General features: G+C 43.2%; 1 protein-coding gene and 1 pseudogene across 1 annotated transcript in view; both read left to right on the top strand.

Moving 5' to 3' along the window:
• The first annotated feature begins 18,736 nt into the window (after positions 1 to 18,736).
• Positions 18,737 to 20,030, top strand: LOC102027277 (annotated as a pseudogene).
• Positions 20,031 to 20,771: 741 nt separating this feature from the next.
• The window catches only part of LOC102026839, a 6,070-nt gene continuing 5,308 nt past the window's right edge, over positions 20,772 to 21,533 (top strand). The window contains exon 1 of the mRNA XM_013521358.1: positions 20,772 to 20,797. Coding sequence (XP_013376812.1) covers positions 20,772 to 20,797 — 26 coding nt within the window. The remainder of the gene's footprint in view (positions 20,798 to 21,533) is intronic.

Here is a 21,533-nt window from a genome sequence, read left to right as displayed (position 1 = left end):
AGGAGGAGGAAGAGGCAGGAAGGCCGCGCGGAGACAAAGGAGCTGGCGCGCGGCGCGGCGCTGGGCTGGGCTGCGCTGGGCTGGGCTAGGCTGGGCGGGGAAGCACCCGGCCCGGCCCCCACCGGCCTAGCCTTAGCCCGGTGCCCACGTGGGTGAGAGGCTGCTCGGGTGCGATCCGTGCCAGCCCCCAGGACCCCAGAAGACCGGACTCCTATTCGATCGTCTAAACCCCGCCCAGGCACCCTGAGGCCGCGAGCTCCTGGCGGGCATCCCAGGTCGGGTCGGAAACAGCGCTGCCCCTCGGGCAAGGCATTGGCTGGAAGCTGTAGTGTGTTTGTGCAGGGACAGCGCGCCTGGCCTGGGTCTCTGAGTAAAGGAAGTATCGGGAGTCAGTGGGTGCCCAGGAAGGTGGCCTTAGGAGCGCTTTAGAGAAAGACCGGTGAGGCGGGGGCTCGAGTTTGGTAGATTTAGCTGGAGGTCCATATGTGGAGAGTAAGGATGAGAAGCTTTATCCTGAGGAGTGCAGCTCGCTCCTTAGTAAGCCAAAGTGGGAGCTGGAGAGAGAATTTAAAAGAGAAGGGGAACACACTGCGAGTTCGGCTGGCACCTTGTGGGCAGAGCCCGCTACGCTGCGGGCCCCAGTGGGAGCTGAGTACAAATCATCGGACTTAGGACCTGAGGAGACCAGACGACCCTTTGACTGCCAGTCTTTGGGGGGCGGAGAGGTTGTTGAACTCACTCTAGCCCAGGCTGGCCTCAAACTCGAAGCCATCCTCCTGCTTCAGTTTACCGAGTGCTGGGATTATAGGCGTGCGCCACCACCCGCGGCAGACTGCAAATTTTAAATACAAGGAAAAAATACCATAATCCCATCCGTGGAGGTCGGCACGTGGCACCCGCAAAATCAAATGTATCACTTAGCCGGTTAAGGCCTCCAAAGATCTACGAGAAATGAGCAACACTTCTCCTGAGTAGTAGATGCAAAACCTGAGAGGTCAAATGGTGTTTTTGTATTAACACCCAACGCTAACGCTACTGTTGGAATTCAGCATTGTTGAGTTTAAAGATAGCTGATTTTGCCACGGTTCAAAATGAATCAGACTTGGCGCAGGCTCAGCACAGGAAATGGTATCCTAGCTCAAAAGATAAAGCATGCTTTAGTCATGCTCGATTTGCACTATATTTCCCCAAATATCCCCTCTGTGTTTGAGGGAGGTTTTAACAGTCTTTGCCAGGAGATCCTTAATGAGGTTCACATTTACACAACTCTAAACCAAACCAGCTCCTTGAGGACAATTGAATCATTTTTTTAAAAGTGTTCCAAGACATAAAATACAACCTCACTAAGACCGCTTGATGAATGATTAAATGAGTCCTGTCGTTCACCGGGGACCGGGCTAGAGCACTCACCTACGCTGAGATGTGTCAATTTGCATATAGACATTGAGAGTTTTAAGGAGAAAAGGAATGAAACGTTCTCTGGGAAAAGCAGTGAACTGAGTGGTCAGGGGAATGACTGTGCCTGTGATTTCATGCAAGTACTGACCGGTGGACAGTTAGCTAACTATTAAATTTATGAATAGTCCACATAAGAGTTGGTCAGCCCACCCGCTCCGTGGGAAATCCTAGTAAGTAGGAATAGTATAGGTCCCGTTGTCAGATCATATCATGATAGAATATGTTATTAGTATAAGGAATTTAGACACATCCATACCCTCCTGCTATGGTTGCAATCTGAAATACCCACCCCACCCAAAGGCTCGTTATGTTGACTGTAGTTACCAGCTGTTGGGCTCTGGGGAACTGATGGGATCGCGAGGGCTCCAGTTTCACTATGTGGACGTATCCATTCATGTGGACGTATCCATTCATGCGTACGTAGCCGAACGGGCTGTTGGGAAGTGAGGTGCAGTTAAGGAAGGAGGCCACAGGGGGTGCCCCTTCTCCACAGGGTGAGCTCCTCTCCCTGCTTCCTGTCTTCGGTTCTCCACTGCCATGCCCTTCCACCATGACATTTCTGCCTCCGAGACATCTGGCCTTGGACTGAAACCCCTGAAGCCCCGAGCGAAATCAGCCTCCTCCCCTAAGCTGTTTTTCTCACGTGCTTGGTCACAGCAGTGGAAAGATTACCAACACTTTTACCTACACAGTCTCCCAATTATTATACATTGTTTTCTACCCTCTTTTAAGTCATAATTATTTCAAATAATTGTTTTGGCATCACAGTACTAAATGATCTTTGAAATGTAGAGGGCTTTTTACCACACATTTATTTATAAATCTTTTCCTAGTAGAAGACCCACCAAAAAGCAAAATCATATGGGATTAGGCCAAAATGAGAATACCTGTGTAGTGAGAATAGACGTGTACCTAAACCCAAGTTTTTTCTGTGGACTGGGACAATCCATAGAGGATCATTTTTAAGTAAGCAAGGTGACCTTAAGCCTAGTATTCGAGATAGCCCCAGCGTGTCTGTTGTTGAAACATAATTAAATTATTAGTAGCAACCTTTTGACTCTCACAAGGGTGTCCTGGCAAGGATTTATCCCTATATAAAAGTAACTTTAGCAATGCAAAAAGATTCATAGGGATGCACTGCAAATCACATTCTGGGTTTATGGGTGGAGACCAGTTCCAACATTGATAGTAGAAAAGAGAAACCGTGAATAAAAATGCAGAATTAGGTAGTTCCTATGTGATGAAAATGCTGTACCGAAAAATTTAGTTCAGGAAAATAATCTCTTTTTTCTTTTGCCTTTTTGAGACAGGGTCTTCCTATGCAGTTCAGGCTGGCCTTGAGCTCACTTCGTAGCCCAGGCTGGTCTCAAACTCGCAACGATCTTCATGCCTCGGCCTCCCAAGTGCTGGGATTACATGTGTGCGCCACCACACGCAGCCAGAAAAGTAATCTTGAAAGTAGCCTGTCTGGTCCAGGAGACTTGGGTTCTACGTCCCAGGGTAAGTGGTACTGTGCGTGGTGCCTCTCTCCTCCAGAGAGAATCCATTGACAGTAGGTAGGTAAGTCTTCAGCTACTTTTTTAAAGAACTGTTTTACACAGTGATCTGGATATATTTTTCTCATCTGTCACCTCCAGTTACATAGACTATAACTCCTTTCGGAAGCATTAAAAAAAGGAAAAGATGAATGGATGGGGATCAAAGGAACAGAGGTCGTTGATAACATCCTATGATACTCCTGTGACTGACTTCAAAAGCATGAGGAACTTCTGTCCCTAAGATACTGAAGTCCCTCTCTTAAAACAGGAATCTGGGAATTACTGACATTCTGAAAAACAAGAAAGTGTAAGATTACCCTGCAAGTTCCTCCTTTTTCTGTTTCCAGATATACAAGTAACGCACAAATGTATCATGCAGAGAAACTGAAAGTTAATCTGTTTTGCTATTTTTTTTTTTTAATTGTGGGCTTGGGGTCTTCATTAGGACACATCTCAAGCTCAATTCTCTGCTGAAGGAGCTGTAGAAAGTTAAGGTTGCTACAAGGCAGCCACCAACTAAGTTGGTATAGTGTGTGTCTTGAGGCAGTAACTATGCTTCATTTTTTGGCTTACTTACAAATACGGTAGAAAATATCAACAGTCTGACCCAATTTGCGATGGATGCCTCTTAGAGCTAAGACCCGCCTTCTCTAGGCAATCTGGCTGGATCATGTAGTAGGACATGGTCACATATGAATAGGGCTCTGCTTCCTGTTTTCCATATATAGCACCCTGGTTTTTTTTCTCTTGCTCAGCCCACGCCGGAGCTGGGTGTGAGCATTCCTTGCCAGCATTCGGATGCTGAACATTTTTAAAGGACTAGAGGAGAGTGTTTTGGAGCAGCTCTTTTCAAACACTGAGTTACTTCAGCTGTAGAAGGGAATGTGCCTTCCCAAATAAGAATAAAGAATATGCCAAGTATAAGCAGTTCAACAGCACTGGAGTTATTTTTGGAACTAGGGTCATTCAGCACAGGAAATGAGTATCAACAAGTTATGGCTCGAGATGATGAAACATTACTTCTTTCCTCATTTAACTACTTCTGAGTATCTGGAGAAAAGTTAGCAGTTGCAATTTTGAATTAGGAACAGCTTGCAGGGTATGGTGGCTCTTGGCTGTAATCCCAGCATTTGAGGAAGCTGAGGCAGGAGGGCTGCCAGGAGTTTCAAGGCCAGTCTGGGGTACATAGTGAGTTCAAGGCCAGCCAGAACTACAAAGTGAGAGCCTGTCTCAAAAAAAAAAAAAAAGAATTAGGAACAACTTGATTTCAGGCCAGATTCATTAGGGACTAGGAAGGATAGGCTTCCCTGTCCTTTCCTATATCTTTTTAGGTGTGTTTCCTAGGAACATCTCCCTTCTCACCCCCAAATAATCCTCATAGTGTTTAACGGTTCTTGCCACACCAAGTTCTTCTCCACGCCTATCAACAGAATACTGTGAAATTGTAGACAGAATTTCATCTACCTGTCCATCTGTCTATCTGTCTGTCTGTCTGTCTGTGTTTCTGTTTTCCATTGGACCTTCACCCCAAAACATAAAGAACCACTCCCTTAAGCACATATCTGGTCAGCACCTTTCTTGAGTGTAAGTGCCCCGGTGAATGTCTTGGTTGTTAGGGCAGAATTTGGAGTTGTGTGTTGATTAGTCTTTTCTGAAACAACTTTCAAAACATCAGCTAGTATTTCAAATAGGCATTTTGTTTTAACAAGGCTTTCACTGCCTGGTGCTTACCCTGCAGGAGGTAGAACAAAAAAATAGATCAAACCAAACAACTAAAGAATGCTGCTTGTGTTTACTTTTCAAAGTAAAATAAGCTCCAAAGAAAAACTAGAATCTGGGGAGTACATGTTTAGCATGCCCTGGGTTCAATCCTCAGCACCAAAACCAAAAAACGAAGAAGGAAAAGAAAGAAAGAAAGAAAACTAATTTCTATACTTGGACTTAAATGCCTTCAAATTATTATATTTAAGATTACCCAGATTAGCTGGGCATGGTGGCGCATGCCTGTAATCCCAGCACTGGGGAGGGAGGCTGAGGCAGGAGGATCGTCATGAGTTCGAGACCAGCCTGAGCTACAAAGGGAGCGCAAGGCCAACCTGAACTGCATAGCAAGACCCTGCCTCAAAAAGACAAAAAAAAAAAAGAAAAGATTATCCAGATTAAAAGCTGTTGTGAATTTTTAATTACATTGAGAACAGTTCTAATTAATTATACTTTCTAACTGAATCTTCCTGTAGCATTTGGAAGAACAAACCCTCTACACTTCTGCTTTAAGATCTCTGCATGGTTGTTGGCTGATGTCATAGGCTTTTCCCTCAGTGATCACAAGAATTCCCTATTTAGCACTGCTTGTGGCTGCTGCCAAGCTCGGTTACATTTTTAATTCAAAGGAATTTGCATTTTGTGATATTTTATGGCGCTAGAAGGAAATATTCTCTGACAGATTTTGATGGTTTAGCTCTTCAATGTGTTTGACTGCTTCGTTAACTAAGTTTGGACTGGAATCTTTAACTACTGCCCTCCTTTTATGATAAAATAAATGCCCCTCATCTCTACACTTTCCAGCAGCTTCCACATGCCTAAAATGTCAAGAAACTGTTTTTCTCTTATATCAGAATATTGGGGAGGGGCTGGGGATTTAGCTCAGTGGCACAGTGCTTGCCTGGCAAGCGCAAGGTCATGAGTTCGAGTCCTGGTACCGGAAAGAAAAAAAAAAGAATATTGGGGAGCCAGGTATGGTGGCACACACCTGTAATCCCAGCACTTGGGAGGCTGAGGCAGGAGGATCATTGCGAGCTCAAGACCAGCCTGGGCTACAAAGTGAGCTCAAGGCCAGCCTGAACTGCATAGAGAGACCCTGTCTCAAAAAAGACAAAAAAAAAAAAAAAAAAAAAAAGAATATTGGCTATGGAAATGAAACACTGTCACCAAAATTTCGTCTGTGAGTGTGCTGATGTGCAATAGCTAGTTTATGGAATGGAGAGAGAAGGCAATTCTTACAGCTAAGAAATTCCCCTCTAACTGATTGAAAAAAAATTCAAATGACTTGAATAATCAGCAGCTTTAAATAAAACTCAGACAAATTAAACAAGATGCAGAACACATCGTGATATAATCCTTTATATGAAGTTGTATTAGCATTACCTACATTTTATAGGCAAGAAAAAGGAGATAAGAGGTTAAAGCCGGGCATGGTAATGCACACCTGTAATCCCAGCACTCAAGAGGCTGAGGAAGGAGGATCCTTGCAAGTTCAAGACCACCCTGGGCTACAAAGTAAGCTGAAGGCCAGCCTGAGCTACATAGTGAGACCCTGTCTCAAAAAGACAAAAAAAAAAAAAAAAAAAAAAAAAAGAGGTTAAGTTTCATAACCAGTAAGTTAGAGAACCCATTCTGGAGCTCCGGCAGCCCAACTCCAGGGCCAGGCGTTTACTCAGTGCTCTTACCTGGCTCTGGTCCCTTGTGCAGCTGTGCAGAGGCAGCCTCTGTTCCACTCCAGCTCTACTGTGGCAGGCCAGTCTAACTCTGCTGATAAGAGTAGCAGTCAAGCCAGCAGTGGTGGCGCATGCCTGAAATCCCAGTACTGCACCAGGCTGAGTCAGGAGGATGGAAAGTTTGAACCCAGCCTGGTCAACTTAACAATTTAGAGAGAATGTATCTCAAAATTTTAAAAAGGGTTAGGGACATGGCTCAGTTCAAAGGCTCCAGGTTCAATCCCCAATACCAGCACCAAAAAGAAAGTCAATCGGCAGACATAAGCCATACTGTCCCATATCAGCTTTTATGTCACAGTAGGTGACGTTTTATTTTCGTGTCTGTGTTACTCGTCATCTCGTAATTGATGCAGAACTGGGTGCACATAAGAGTCTTATCAGGCCCACTCACACCCTACATAACTTTGTATCTAGGACGGATTATAATTGTTTTACATTGTTGCAAACAGGCATGGGAATGTGATTACAATTATTCAGCTAAATCATTCCCAAGTTTGTCAGTTGCATATTTTGTATTACAGAACTTAAAGATCCTATGTTTCTCAAAGGTGGCGACCATCACTTACATGTTTGTATGTTTTCTCAATCTTCATTTTTTATTGGTACATTTTTATTGGTACACACCGGTCGCGGGGAGTTTGTTCCCGTGCACGGCACACCTTCATTCTTCTTTCCCATCCCCTCCCTTCAGCCCTTCTTCCCCTACCCGCTCAGATTTATTTGTATGTTTAGCAGAGTTTTATATGTATGGTTATATTGCTTCTCTTTACATTGAAAATAAAGTCCTTACCCCTTTTCCTCTTTGATCTCATCTTCAGATGTATTAAGACAAAGTAAAGTAAAAATCTAGAATATAACAAATACAGGTGAAGATGCAGAGGAATTGGAGCCTTGTACATTATTGGTGCGAGTGTAAAGTGGTGAGTGCTATCCAAAGCAGTACTAGGGGCTGGGGATTTAGCTCAGTGGCAAAAGCGCCTGCCTGGCAAGTGCGAGGTTGTGAGTTCAGTTCCCGGTACCGGAGAAAAACCAAACAAACAAACAAACAAACAAACAAACCAAAGCAGTACTATGTATCAGATCCTCTGATAACTGAACATAGAACTAACCTAGGTTCCTACAATTCTGTTTTGGGTGGATACCTAAAAGAACTGAAAACAGGGTCTCCAGGAGCTATTTATTCACGCACATTCATAGTAGCATTATATGAAACAGCCACATGGGGAAAGCAACTTCAGTGTCCACTGATGAATGAATGGATGGTACATTCAGTACAATAGTATTGGGTCTTAAGAGTTGATGAAATTCCGATACATGCTACAACATGGATAAAGCCGGGGGTTTTGTGCTAAGTGAAATGTCAGTCACAAAAAGGCAAATTCTGTATGATTCACTTATATGAGGCTCCTGGGATAGAGACAGAAAATAGAAGCACAGTAAGGGCCTTGTGGAATGGGGAATTGGTTAATGGATTCTACAAGATGAAAATCATTGTGGAGATTGGTTGTAAAACAGTGTGAATGTACTTAACTCTGTTGAATGGTACATTTAAAAATAGTAAGATGATACATTTTATGTTATTGTCCATTATCACATATTTAAAAACACATTTCCTACTTTGGTATGCTGAAAAGACTTAGAAATAAGGATAACCCAAACATGTTGAGCACCTCTAGTGTTGAAATTGTGGTCCATTGGAAATACCAACCCCCACCAACCCAATTCTTGCAAAATAATTGATTCCAACCTGAAATAGGAAATGTGCAAGATGGATTGAGGGTTGGGAGTAGTAAATACAAGAAAAACCACAAAAAAGATAAGCAGCTTGATCAATTATTTGGTTAATATGAAAAAGATACAAGGCCAGGTATGGTGGTGCACACCTGTAATCCCAGGACTTGGGAGACTGAGGCAGGAGGATCATTGTGAGTTCAAGACCAGCCTGGGTTGCAAAGTGAGACCCTGTTTCATAAAAAGAAACTTAATTAGAGGGAAGGAATTATATAATTGAGTGTTTATCTTGACTTTCCAGTACAAATTGGAGCTAGACATGGTGGCATATCCTTGTAATCCCAGCACTTAGGAGGCTGAGACAGGAGGATCATTGCAGGTTGGAGGCCATCCTGGACTACAAAGTGAGCTCAAGGTCAGCCTGAACTGCACAGCGAGACCCTGTCTCAAAAAAAAAAAAAAAAACCACAAAAAAACAAATCTCTAATTAGCTGTCCTTAACTAAACAAAGCTCTTTTTTACCCAAGAATTAAACCAGTCAGTGAAGAAAAATGATAAAAGTAGAAAATTACTATTTGGTGATCTCTGTTGAGATTATTGATTCTTCTAAAACATATCAGGAGAAAGCTTTCTGGAAAGCTTCACAATAGAAAGGCTGACGGCTACCGCCCTCACTCGTAGATCAGTCTTAGCGTCACTAAAATCCTTGCAACCAGACCTGTGCTTCTTGATGTGGGGCACTGTGCCACTCAGACCAACGCCTGTGCAATGTTTGTGCAAAGAGAAATCAAATCAGAATTGATTCAAGCATTTAGACCTTACTTTTTGTTTGTTTGTTTTTTTGAGACAGGGTCTTGCTCTGCAGTTTAGATTGGCCTTGAGTTCACTTTGTAACACAGGCTGGTCTCGAACTCACAACGATCATCCTGCCTCAGCCCCCTGAGTGCTGAGATTACAGGCATGTGCCACCACGCCCAGCATGTTAGATGTTACTTTGAGTTAATAGAAAATAGGATGGAGAAACAAATTAAATACCACAAATAGCAAAAATCAGAACAATCCAGCATACGCAGGATTTGAAAAGACAACTACCTGTTGTTATTCTTTATACAATAAATAAAATCTTCAAAAGAAAATCTGAAGGAAAGAAAAGAGACATAAATATTAAATGTAGTAAGTATTCATGTACTCATGCCCTGATTTGAACAAACCAAGCATACAAACACATTTATGGATAATTGGGGAGATTTTTTAATATGAATGTGGATTTAATTTAATTTTATTAAGGAATTCTTTTGCTGTCCTTACAGTGGGATTTTATTCTTCCTTCTTTTGCTGTCCTTACAGTGGGATTACAAGTATATAAGAAATTCTCCTGAGCCAGGCATGGTGGCGCACGCCTGCAATCTCAGCACTCAGGATGCTGAGACAGGAGGATTGTTGCAAGTCTGAGACCAGCTTGGGCTACAAAGTGAGCTCAAGGCCAGCCTGAACTGCAGGAAAGGAAAGCAAAACCTGAGAGACCCTGTCTCAAAAAGACAAAAAAAAAAAAAAAGAAAGAAAGAAAGAAAGAAAGAAATTGTCTTGATTTTTGAGAACTATTTGAGAGTAAAGCAGATTTATTTTATTTTATTTTATTTTTTTTTTGGTTTTTCTCCGGTACCGGGAACCGAACTCACGACCTTGCGCTTGCCAGGCAGGTGCTTTTGCCGCTGAGCTAAATCCCCAGCCCCCAAGCAGATTTATTTTAAAATACAGTGATACAAAAAAGAAAAGATGAATTACGTAGGACAAAGAAATGATTGCTGAACTGAGGGGTGGATATAGTATGGTTCATTATAGGAGTTACTACTTTTTTTGTATATTTATAAATTTATAAAATATAAAGTTGAAATTATAAACTAAAGTGCTACATTTTGAAAAGCATATCAATTTACACACACAGTGTTGGTATTTCAACAAATAAAATTCCCTTCCTATTCCTGGATTTCCTGCTAATCTTACTCTAACTTTATGCCTTGTGTAGATTTGTCTTAACCTTTTCTATTGCTTTTTGTAATTTGATGGAAACAGCAGACACTTGTTTATGGCTTACACAGTAAGCAGTAAAGTTCCTCTCTGAATGTTGAATATCCACCTTTAATGAGTAGTTCTGAGTCAACCAGAGAGGTATAAATGTTTTACTAGGTTCAAGCCTACATGGTACTGAAAGACTTCATTTATAGGAAATTTGTGTGGATACCTAATATTGTGGGAAGTGGAATTATTATCAAAATCATGTTGGTATATTATAATGGGGTCAGGAAAAAAAATGAATGGAAAACCTAGAAACAGTAAGTTTGTGCATTAATATAATTTATATAAACCTGAGACCAAGATGGGTGAAGAGTGATGGTATGGAATCTCTGACAAATGGCACACGGCACGCCTGCAGACCTCCTTAATATACGAATCGCAGCCAAAGCTTTCTCCAGTAAGCGGGACTGCTCTTAAATCCAGGTGTAGATTGATTTGACTGGATTCATTTGACGCATCCTGGCATTGATTTTGAAACATAATTCTACATTATACCTTTCATATACCACATCAGTTTTCACTCTACCTTTCCTCCTATTTCCACCACCTTTCCCATTCTTTCAAGCAGAGTTAAACTGGGGAAGGAGGGGTACAGAATGGAAGATGCCGGTTTCTTCAGAGTTCCCAGGCTTCCGTTGCCATTTTGATCACCTGAGTAGGACCGCAAGGCCTTCTGTGGACCTTGGTGGGTGCAGGAGTCTTTTCTGACCCGCTGTATTTTGCACAGTGGTATGATTTCATGTAGAATATCATTCTGTTTGTTTATTTAAGAGTAGGAAAATTTATTAGAGAAAAAGAATGAGGAAACAGGATAGCTCCTGAGAGGAGGGATCCCAGATGGGTTGCCCTGCTGGTTTGTGTGTTTGTCCTAATGGTGCTGGGGATGGAACCAGGACCCGTGTAGCCTTCGGTGGGGGGCAAGTATTCCACCACTGACCTGTTGCCTGCCCGCTATCCTGATTTTTTTGGGGTACCAGGAATCAAACTCAGGACCAGGAATCACACTTGCCAGGCAGACACCATGCCACGGAGCTACGTCCCCGGCTCCCCCATCCCAATTTTTAACGCCTCCTTTCTGAGCCTTGACATCTTGTTTTCATCTGTTACATGGAGCTAGTAATCCTGGGGTGGCACGAGCTTGAGCACTTGTCTCACTAGCCTTGGCCAACCCAGCCCCTGGGGGCCTTGCTAGGTGCCCTCAATATTTAAGAAGTTCCCATCTCCTCTGCCACAAGGTTCTGTGAATGGACTAAATGGAACCTTCTACAAATCCTGGGAAGAGTCCAAAATCCTCACAGCAGAAGGACTTGTTTAAGTCAGTGAGGGTTCAAAGAACCACAGAGGTCAGAAGGCAGGAGAATAAGAACTAAGAGACCGCTGAAAGGGAGGCCCCAGGGCCGGTCACTGATCCTAGGCTTCAGATGCCAGCAGGCTTTCCTGTAACACAGAGCCACTCGGTCAGGTGCACTCCAGCTCTGAAAAATGTGCACTACGCCCCGATGCCCTGGAGCCTCATACCCTCCTGACCAAAATCGTCGTGGGAGGAACAGGACTTGAAATTAGAGATCATGCCTCCAAGTAGCCAAGAAGCCCAAACTAGGAGAGAGAAGAGAAAAATAAGAGGGGGACACGTTAAATTAGGGGGGTCGTTCGCAGCCCGCCTACATTACAAGGGAAACTGTCCGGGCACTCCAAGTTTAACATTTACTAGCGTTCAGCAAGTCCATTAGAAATGGAGGTAGTGAGTGCTGTCCTTGCCAAGGCGGGATTAGGATTTCTGCAGCAGTCAGGACTGAGTTGCTGTCAGCAGCCACAGATCTGCACAGCCCGCATGTTCTCCTTTGTCACTGAAGAGTGAACTTAAATTAAAAGGCTAAGAATGGTATTTCCATGTGAGAGTTCCATAGGGAAATGGGAGCAAGTCCTCCAGCCAGTGTGAGATCGCTCTGGTGAGAGGTAAAACTTTAGGGCTAGCTTAATAGTGGCGATTCTGTGTGTCTATATACATAGAAAACTGGATATGCTGTGGAAATTAAATTTTTCACTGGCCCTTGAACATGTAGACCAGCTCAGACAGTGCCTGGTGGTGTCAAATCTAGTCAGGGATGGGAGAGTGGGACCAGTTAGCTTTTTTACTTCTTGGTGGAGGAAATTAGGATAAACTCAGATTCTTGGTGAAGAAAATAACTATTTTTAAAAATTATTTAAAATTTTTTTTTCACTTGTAATCCCAGCACTTGGGAGGCTGAGTCAGGAGGATTACTGTGAATTTGAGGCCAGCCTGGGGCTACATAAGTGAGTTCAAAGCCAGCCAGCACTACTTAGTGAGATCCTGCTTTAAAAAACAACAAAAAAATGTTTTCCGGGTTTTTTTTGTTTTGTTTTGTTTTTTTGAGATAGGGTCTCACTATGCAGTTCAGGCTGGCCTTGAGCTCAGTTTGTAGCCCAGGCTGGCCTCAAACTCGCAACCATCCTCCTGCCTCAGCCTCCTGAGTGCTGGGAATACAGGCATGCACCTCCATGCCCAGCTGTTTTTTTATTTTTTGAGACAGGGTCTCACCATGTACTTCAGGCTGGCATCAAACTCACAGCAATCCTCCTGACTCAGCCTCCCAAGTGCTGGGATCACAGGCGTGCACCACCATGGCTGGCTAAAACACAACTGTTAAATAGAAATAAGTTAGTGAAGTTGTGGGGCAGTCACCTCTGGAGATCTTTACAAACAGGTTATATTTTTACTTGCCACTAAATCATTTCCTTAATTCAGACTTTAAGCTAAGAACATACCAGTTCATTTCTCATCCTTCCTTAGACTTTTTGATTTTCAGAACTATGAGTGTTCTTTTCCTTGATTTATTGGAGAAAGATGAGCCAGGCATAGTGGCACATACCTATAATCCCAGCATGTGAGTGGCTGAGGCAGGAGGATTGCTGTGAGTTCAAGGCCAGTGTGGGCTACATAGCAAAACTCCTTTTCACACACACACACACAAAAAAAAAAAAAGGAAAAAGGAGAGAAAATTATTTTGCCTGACACTAGGTCCGCAAAGCCAAAGGCAGCTTTTGTCAAATGTTACAAGGAACATGAATGATATTATTGACATAAGTGATCACCTATCTTTGAGGCAATGGGGATTTTGAACAGAATGGTTAATCTGAGTCAGGCCCACCATGTACATTAGTGTTACTATCTGAAACACATTAAAAGCCTTGAAGGTGCTCCGTCAGGATGCTATGCAAAAATAGGTGGGAAGGAAATAGCTTTTACTGCTGATCCATCTCAATAGCTTTCGATATTTCTAGTGTCAGATTGATTATCTTCTCTTGTATTTTGAACTTTCCACAATGCATTGAAACCAAATTCACTTTTTCCTGTTCTCTGAAAATCTAAATCTAATTGTGTGTGTGTGTGTGTGTGTGTGTGTGTGTGTGTCCACTCTGGGGACTGAAATCTAAATCTTAATAAGATTTAAAGAAGATGTTATTGCCTCTCTGTATAAATAGATTTGCAGAATGGTTTTGATCTTGCTACACTGCTAGAGTACAATTAAAAGATTTTCAACTCCGCATTTCATTACAAAATCTTTTCCTAGTAAACCATGGGTAGTGTTTTCCTAGTAAACCATGGCATGAAATTTCAAAGCATTTCAGTTTATTAGTGCAGAGCATTTCCAGATACTTAAAAAACTGAAATAATTCCTTCACAGATAGTACTTTGTGTTCATTTTGAAGGTGCACTCTTTGGTACTGACCTAGATTTTTTCTTTTCTTTTCTTTTCTTTTCTTTTCTTTTCTTTTCTTTTCTTTTCTTTTCTTTTCTTTTCTTTTCTTTTGGTACCAGGAATCGAAACTCAGGACCTCATGCTTGCCAGGCAGGCCCTTGTGCCACTGAGCTCTATCCCTGGCCCTGTCCTAGATTTCTTCCCTCAAGAGGATTTTGATGGTGAAATGTATACCTGTCACTCTTGTCTGTCCATCTTTGGACCATGGGAGGACGGAGTTATCCCAAAATGAGGCTGGGGCGAGGTGGGTGGAAGAAGAGCACAGGAGCGATTCAAAAGAGAGGAAGGAAAAGTGACAGGCAAAACCTAAGGCCGAAAAGATAGAAGAGGTTGTCCAGAAGCCAAAAGATTGGAAGATGAAAGGAAGTTTTTCCCTGTAAAAGAAACAGGGAGGAGGAATGAGCTCATAAAAGAGCCATTGAGACCGCAGGTCTGTGGTTAGGGCTGCAGAACTGCCACAAGGAGTTAATTTTTTTTTTTTTTTTTTTTTTCCGAGACAAAGTCTTGCTATGCAGTTCAGGCTGTTCTTGAGCTCACTTTGTAGCCCAGGCTGGTCTAGAATTTGCAACGATCCTCCTGCCTCAGCCTCCCAAGTGCTAGGATTACAGGCATGCGCCACCATGCCTGGCTGGTTTTTTTTTTTAAATGTTAAAAGAAAAATCAATTGCCTGAACCAGGTGTGATGGTGCACCCCTATAATCCCAGAACTTGGGAGTCTGAGGCAAGAAGATAGCTGTGAGTTCAAGGCCAGCATGGGCTATATAGTGAGTTCAGGTCTAGCCTGAACTGTGTAGTGAAACCCTGTCTCAAAAAGAAAAACAAAACAAAACAAAACAAAAAAATCAATTTGTTTAAGTGCTTTGATTTAGTTTATCATTTAAAATAGCAAGGATATTTAAAGTAGGGAGAAGAGTACAATAAAGCTGTATAGATTTACCGCCAGACCTAAAAGCTTTCAGGCTTTTGCCATCTCTGCTTCAGTTGTTACTTGTTTTCCCTTTCTTGAAATGTTTGGAGCCAGGCATGTGGCACACAGCCTGTAATCCCAGCGCTTGGGAGGCTGAGGCAGGAGGATCATTGCGAGTTCGAGGCCGACCTGGGCTACAAAGTGAGCTCAAGGCCAGTCTGAACTGCATAGCAAGACCCTGTCTCAAAAAGACCAAAAAAAAAAAAAAAAAAAAAAAAAAACAAAAACAACAACAAAAAAAACAAAAACAAGTGACATCTTCCCCCTTAATACTGTATTTGATACCAAATCCATAATCACACTACCCTGATTCCCTAAAAAAAAATCTACTTTTTATGGATTGAATTTTTCAAATCAGAGCCCTGAATGAATAAATGAATGAATGGATGGATGAATACCCAAACGAGAAACCGACCCTATGTTACCTGCGCTTATTACGTCCTCTAAGTCTCACAGTGTTTAGCAGTAACTTCTTTCTGGTACTTTTTTCCCCTCTATCTCCTAGGTTATTGAAAAAGCTGGGTCAGTTATCCTGTAGAAATAGTTACTTCTAAGCACTGGAAGTAGTTTAAAGGTCTAACTGGAATACAGTGTCACAGAAAGTAACCGGAACATTACCAAATAATTGAAGCCTTGAAAGATTGTACTGCCTCAGATGAAATGAATCCTTAGAGTATTTATTTTGTTCTAATTTACACCAGAAATAAGAGAACCCTTGTGAATTTGCCAAATTCACCCGTTTTTGCCCTTGAAGAGGCTCTCTAGATGTCAGAGGGTAACTCCTCCTTGTCTGAGGGCTGGGGACTGCCGCTTGGAAGGACGGGTGAGCCAGCCCCTGACTGGCCTTCTTCCGTATTGCTGTTGTACCAGTGATAACTCTCATTCCTTTAACCTGGACGTTACCTTCGAGAGGCTTTTTCTGTATTACATCATTGAATCATCGCTAAACCCACCTTATGAGAAGATTTTAACCCAGGTTTGCAGCTGAAAGCTCGTACTGTTGTGATCCTCGTCGTGGTCCTTCTCGTTGTTGTTGTTGTTGTGTGTTTTCTGCTTGTTTCCTTTCATTTTGTTAGTGGTGCTGTGAGCAACGCCTGACAGTGAAAGCTCCTACCCACCTGCACCTGTCTTATCATTCTTTCCCCAGACTACTTTATTTGTTGTCCTTTAGCTTTGTCCCAGCTGCTTCAGGGGCTGGAATTTTCTTTCTTCCCCACTCTGACCCCTTGACCTCTGCGTGTTCTGCCGCATAGGGCTGATATCCAGTGCCTTAGACAACTGCAGCTCGGGTGGTGGGAGGGACCGATTCGGCGCCACTTTTCCTCGTTTTAGAACCACGCAATGGATCAACATACTGATTTGTTTTTTCTTCTCACAGAACTGACCAGTTTGGGCTTATCTGACTCACATCTCTTGCCTCCACCAGGTTATTTCTGTACGAGACTTCGTCTGGAATACTTTTTGGGTACTTCATATTTGAGAGAGATATTATGCTCCTGATGCTTTGGAGGGCCTCATGCCACAGCTGAAAGAGTAAAAATGTTTAGATCAGGATTAGCCTTTATCTGATGTAAATAATGCCTGAAAAGTTATTATTTTTTTCCTTCTTACAGTGCTGGGGATGAAGAGCTTTTAACACTTGATACTGGACGTAGCTTGACATGAGCTTAACTTTGATGTAGGTGGATTCTGTAGCGTCAAGCACGTCTTGGGTGCTTCTCTCCCTGCCGCTCAGGGTGAGAGTCATCAGCTACAGCTCAGCCCCATCTCACCTTGCTTGCTGGTGCCGCCGTTGTTACTTGTGCCTCAGCCAGTGAGATTTCTCAGGCGGAGGCCGCCTCCTGTCTATGTGTGCCCGAAGGTCATGTGCTCAAGAAGCCTTCGGGTGAGTCCCAAAGGGTGTGACAACCATCTTCATGTGTCAGCAGCACACTCTGGCTTTCCCACAGGTGTGTAAGCTACGAGAAATCCTGGCAACCTCATCAGGGCACACAACCCCGGCCTTACTTCCTTTGGCTGAGGATGGATGGATAATTCCTCCTCTGGGCTAATAGCACTGTTAATAAACAGGGCACGTAAGCAGTGTTTTCCCAACTTAACGACTGAGGTTGACAGGGAGAGTGACAATCTGGAGCCTGGAGGAAGTCCTGACAATGTGCACTCCCGCCTTCTTGCGCTGGGCACCCTCCAGCCTATGCTGCGTACTACTAGTGGTGGTCTAGGGTCATCCACGCCTGGGCAAAACAGAGCAGCAGGCTGAGAGTCCAGAACTGGATGTCCAGGGCATGGCTCACGGCTTGGGCCAGCCTCGCCACTCACCCCTTTTAACACACCACAGAGGGCTCCAGGCAGCTCTGTGTCGAAGCACACGCTGAGGATGCCTGAGCTCAGCTCCCAGCACAGAAAGACAGATACTGAAGCAATGACAGAAATATCATGGAGACACCCTGGAGTTCTGGGATAGGTCTCGCCGCACACAGATGAGCTGACCATAGTAGGGTAGGGTGGGACAAAATTAAGCCAGATGAGATTCAGCTCTGAGTACCTGAGGTGTCACCTACCTCTTCTAGCTCTGGGGGTTGTGCTCCTGGTTTTTGTCTGGTTGTGTTTTGTTTGGTCTTTTTGAGACAGGGTCTCCCTGCAGTTCAGGCTGGCCTTGAGCTCACTTTGTAGCCCAGGCTGGTCTTGAACTCGCAGTGATCCTTCTGCCTCAGCCTCCCAAGTGATGGGATTACAGGCATGCACCACCACGCCCGGCAGCCCCCGTCTTTTTATCCACACTTCTGGCATAGGCCTCCCAAGTGGCTCCTAATTCTTCAGTGGTGACAATATCCCAGGCACGTCATGCGCTAAACAGTCCACATAGACTGAGCTAGTAGTTGGCAGTTCTAAATGAAGTCAGAACAGAAATTCATAGTTGCATTTAAGAACATTTATAGCAGCTTAATGTTGCTAAAATGCTTTTATTGTATTTTTCAAAAGAACTGGTCTGTAATATTTTAGAAATAACAAAGAAGGAGAGCAGGGAGGGAGGAAGGTAGAGAAGAACTCCATCTTTTGCCCCGACCCCCGGAGAAGCACCATTTGATCAGTCCGTTGGTTAAGTGTGGGATCAAGAGTTCCACCCTGTCCTGCTTCAAAGTCCTTGCTCTTCAGGCCGGACTGTCACCTCCTTATTTGTCCACAGTGGTGACGACTCAAGAAAGAATCAGAACAGCACTCTGGTGACAACTTCTCATCGTTCTCGAGGAATTTAGAAACTCAAACTTCAGAATTTGGGGTGGTGAGCTGAGAAGAGGAAAACAAACCTCAGAACTTGAGGCACTGGAATGAGAGGAGATTGTGCAGCAAAGCCAAGTTCTGGCTGCTGTGCAGTCACCACTGCTGTCGTCTTTGTCATTTTCATTAACGAGAATTAACATCATTCCATAATGAACAAAGTGAGAGATATTAAAAATAAATTAAAAAGTGAAGATCTTACTGATGAGCTAAGCATGAATAAAGTCTCTGCTGTTACCGACAGATGACTCGGGAGCTGTTAATGAAATTAAGATGACAGCGAACACCCCCGAGGGCTGGTAGAATTTCTTACTCAAACGAGAGTAAACCAGTGTCCCCTAAATGACACTCTTTTAAGTAAATTACTTAGTGATTACAGTCAAGCAACTGAAGCACTTCCTCCAGATAAATATGGCCAAAGTGAGAGTTTTGCTCAAATTCAAGTGAGATTTGCTGAATTAAAAGCTATTCCACAGCCGGGCACGGTGGCGCACACCTGTAATCCTAGCACTCGGGAGGCTGAGGCAGGAGGATTGTTGCAAGTTCAAGACCAGCTTGGGCTACAAAGTGAGTTCAAGGCCAGCCTGAACTGTAAAGTGAGACCCTGTCTCAAAAAGACAAAAATAGGGGCTGGGGATTTAGCTCAGCGGCAAAGCGCCTGCCTGGCAAGCGCAAGGTCGTGAGTTCAGTTCCTGGTACCGGAGAAAAACCAAAAAAAAAATAAATAAATAAATAAATAAATAAATAAAAGAAAAGCTATTCCAGAGCCAGAGGATGCATGCAGCTACTTGCAAAGGGCCAGAGCAAACTGCAAGAAATTCGCTCTGCCCGTGTATCTTTTGCACAGTTTGAATTGTCTCAAGGTAATTTCAAAAAAAGTAAGCAGCTTCTCCATAGAGCTGTGGGTTGTGGAGCAGTACCACCAGAAATGCTGGAAATTGCCTTCATTATGTAAACCTCCAGAAAAAGCAGCTGCTTTCAGGAGGGGAAAGAAGAGTTTATCAGTATCTACAATATCAACGGCCCAAGAATCCATCTCCAGCTCCTTGGACATTTACAGAATAGAGGAATCAGTTGTGATTCCAGGGGGCCGGCCACTAAAGCCAGGTTTTTATATGGGGAGAACATGGCCGAACAAGATGCAGAGATAGTTCATCGACATCCCTTGAAACAAGCTAACAGAACTAAACGGTCTCGCCCATTTGGAAGAGTCCCAGTTAACCTTCAAAATAGTCTAGATTATCAACTGAAGACAGATGGATCAGTTATGCCCAGTTTTACAAAAAGGCGGATCTCTGGATCAGAATGCTGAGATTTGATTATCCCTGAATCCAAAACAAGTGGAAATAATTCCTGTGAACTGAGAAATTTAAAGTCTGTTCAAAATACCTGTTCAAAGGAATCTCTGGTATAAGGTGAAAAGAGTTTTGAACTTAATACCGATTCAGTAACTCTGAAGAATAAAGCTGAATCAAGTCTTCTAACTAAGTTAGAAGAGACTAAGGAGCATGAAGACCCAAAGGTACCAGAAAGCACCCGGAAACAATGGCAATCCAAGAGAAAGTCAGAATGGGTGAGCCAGAATCCTGCTGTACTTTCCAATCAGTGAGGTATTGCAGACATAACCCCAAAGACTGATACAGAGCAGAAACGCACCACTGCAGAGCAACCTGTCTTTTCAGTTTCAAAGCAGTGGCCACCCTTATCAGTGCCTAAATGGATTGATCCAAAATCTGTTTGTCAGACACCAAGTAGAAATACTCTGGATGATTGCATGAGCTATTTTATTTTTGTTTTGTTTTGCTTTTTTTGGTACCAGGAATAGAACTCAGGACGTCAAGATTGCCACACAGGCACTGAGCTATGTCCCCAGACCTCATGAGCTGTGTTAGAACTCCAGTTGTCAAGAACAGAATGGCTTTCCCCCAGTGTACCCATCATCAACCCCTAAGAGCTGATTCACCTGCTTCCAGCAGCAGCAGAAGCAAGTTCCTGTCACTCCTCTGCAGAACCTACAGATTGCAGGATACTCAAATGAGTACATTTCAGTTAAAGGAACAGTTTACTCCATATTAAAGCAGATAGGCAGGGGAGGTTCAAGTAAGGTATTTCAGGTCTCGAATGAAAAGAAACAAATATATGGAGGGTCAGGGATATAGCTCAGTGGTATAAGTGCTTGCCTGGCAGGCCTGAGGTCATGAGTTTGATTCCTGGTACCAAAAAACCAGATATATGCAATAAAATATATGAACTTAGAAGAAGCAGATAACCAAACTGTTGAAAGTTATCAGAATGAAATAGCTTACTTGAATAAACTACAACAGCATGGTGATAAAACCATCTGACTCGATGATTATGAAACAACAGATTAGTATATCTACGTGGTAATAGAATGTGGAAATATTGATCTTAACGGTTGGCTTAAGAAGAAAAAGTCAATCAATCCATGGGAGCGCAAGAGTTACTAGAAAAGTATGTTGGAGGCAGTACACACATCTACCAATGGCATTGTTCATAGTGATCTGGAGCCGCTAACTTCCTAATAGTTGATGCAACGCTGAAGCTAATTGATTCTGGCATTGCAAACCAAATACAGCCTGACACGATAAGCACTGTTAAAGACTCTCAGGTTGGCACAGTTCATTACATGCCGCAAGAAGCGATCAAAGGCACGTCTTCCTCAAGAGAAAATAGGAAATCCAAGTCCAGGATAAGCCCCCAAAGTAATGTTAGTAGGCATACTGCACTATATGACTTAAGGAAGAACACCAATTCGGCGTATAATTAATCAGACTTCTAAGTTACATGCTATAAGTGACCCTAATCATGAAATTGAATTCCCTGATTTCCAGAGAAAAATCTTCAAGACATGTTAAAGTGTGGTTTAATAAAGGACTTTAGCCAGGTGTGGAGGTGCATGCCTGTAATCCCAGCAGTCAGGAGGCTGGGGCAGGAGGATTGTTGTGAGTTTGAGGCCAGCCTGGGATACAAAGTGAGCTGCAGGCCAGCCTGAACTGCATAGTGAGACCCTGCCTCAAAAAGATCAAAAGAAAAGGGACTTTAAACAGAGGATGTCTACTCCTGAGCTCTAGGCACATTGGTATTTTTTTTTTGGTACTGGGACTCGAACTCAGGACCTTGCACTTGCCAGTCAGGCACTTGTACCGCTCAGCTACATCCCCGGCTTTTTTTTTTTTTTTTGAGATAG

Source organism: Chinchilla lanigera, unplaced genomic scaffold (genome assembly GCF_000276665.1).
Source record: "Chinchilla lanigera isolate Chin_1 unplaced genomic scaffold, ChiLan1.0 scaffold00061, whole genome shotgun sequence".
In the NCBI taxonomy this organism is placed as follows: Eukaryota; Metazoa; Chordata; class Mammalia; order Rodentia; family Chinchillidae; genus Chinchilla; species Chinchilla lanigera.
The sequence above is the reverse complement of the archived record's forward strand: the minus strand, read 5'-3'. Positions and strand labels throughout refer to the sequence as shown.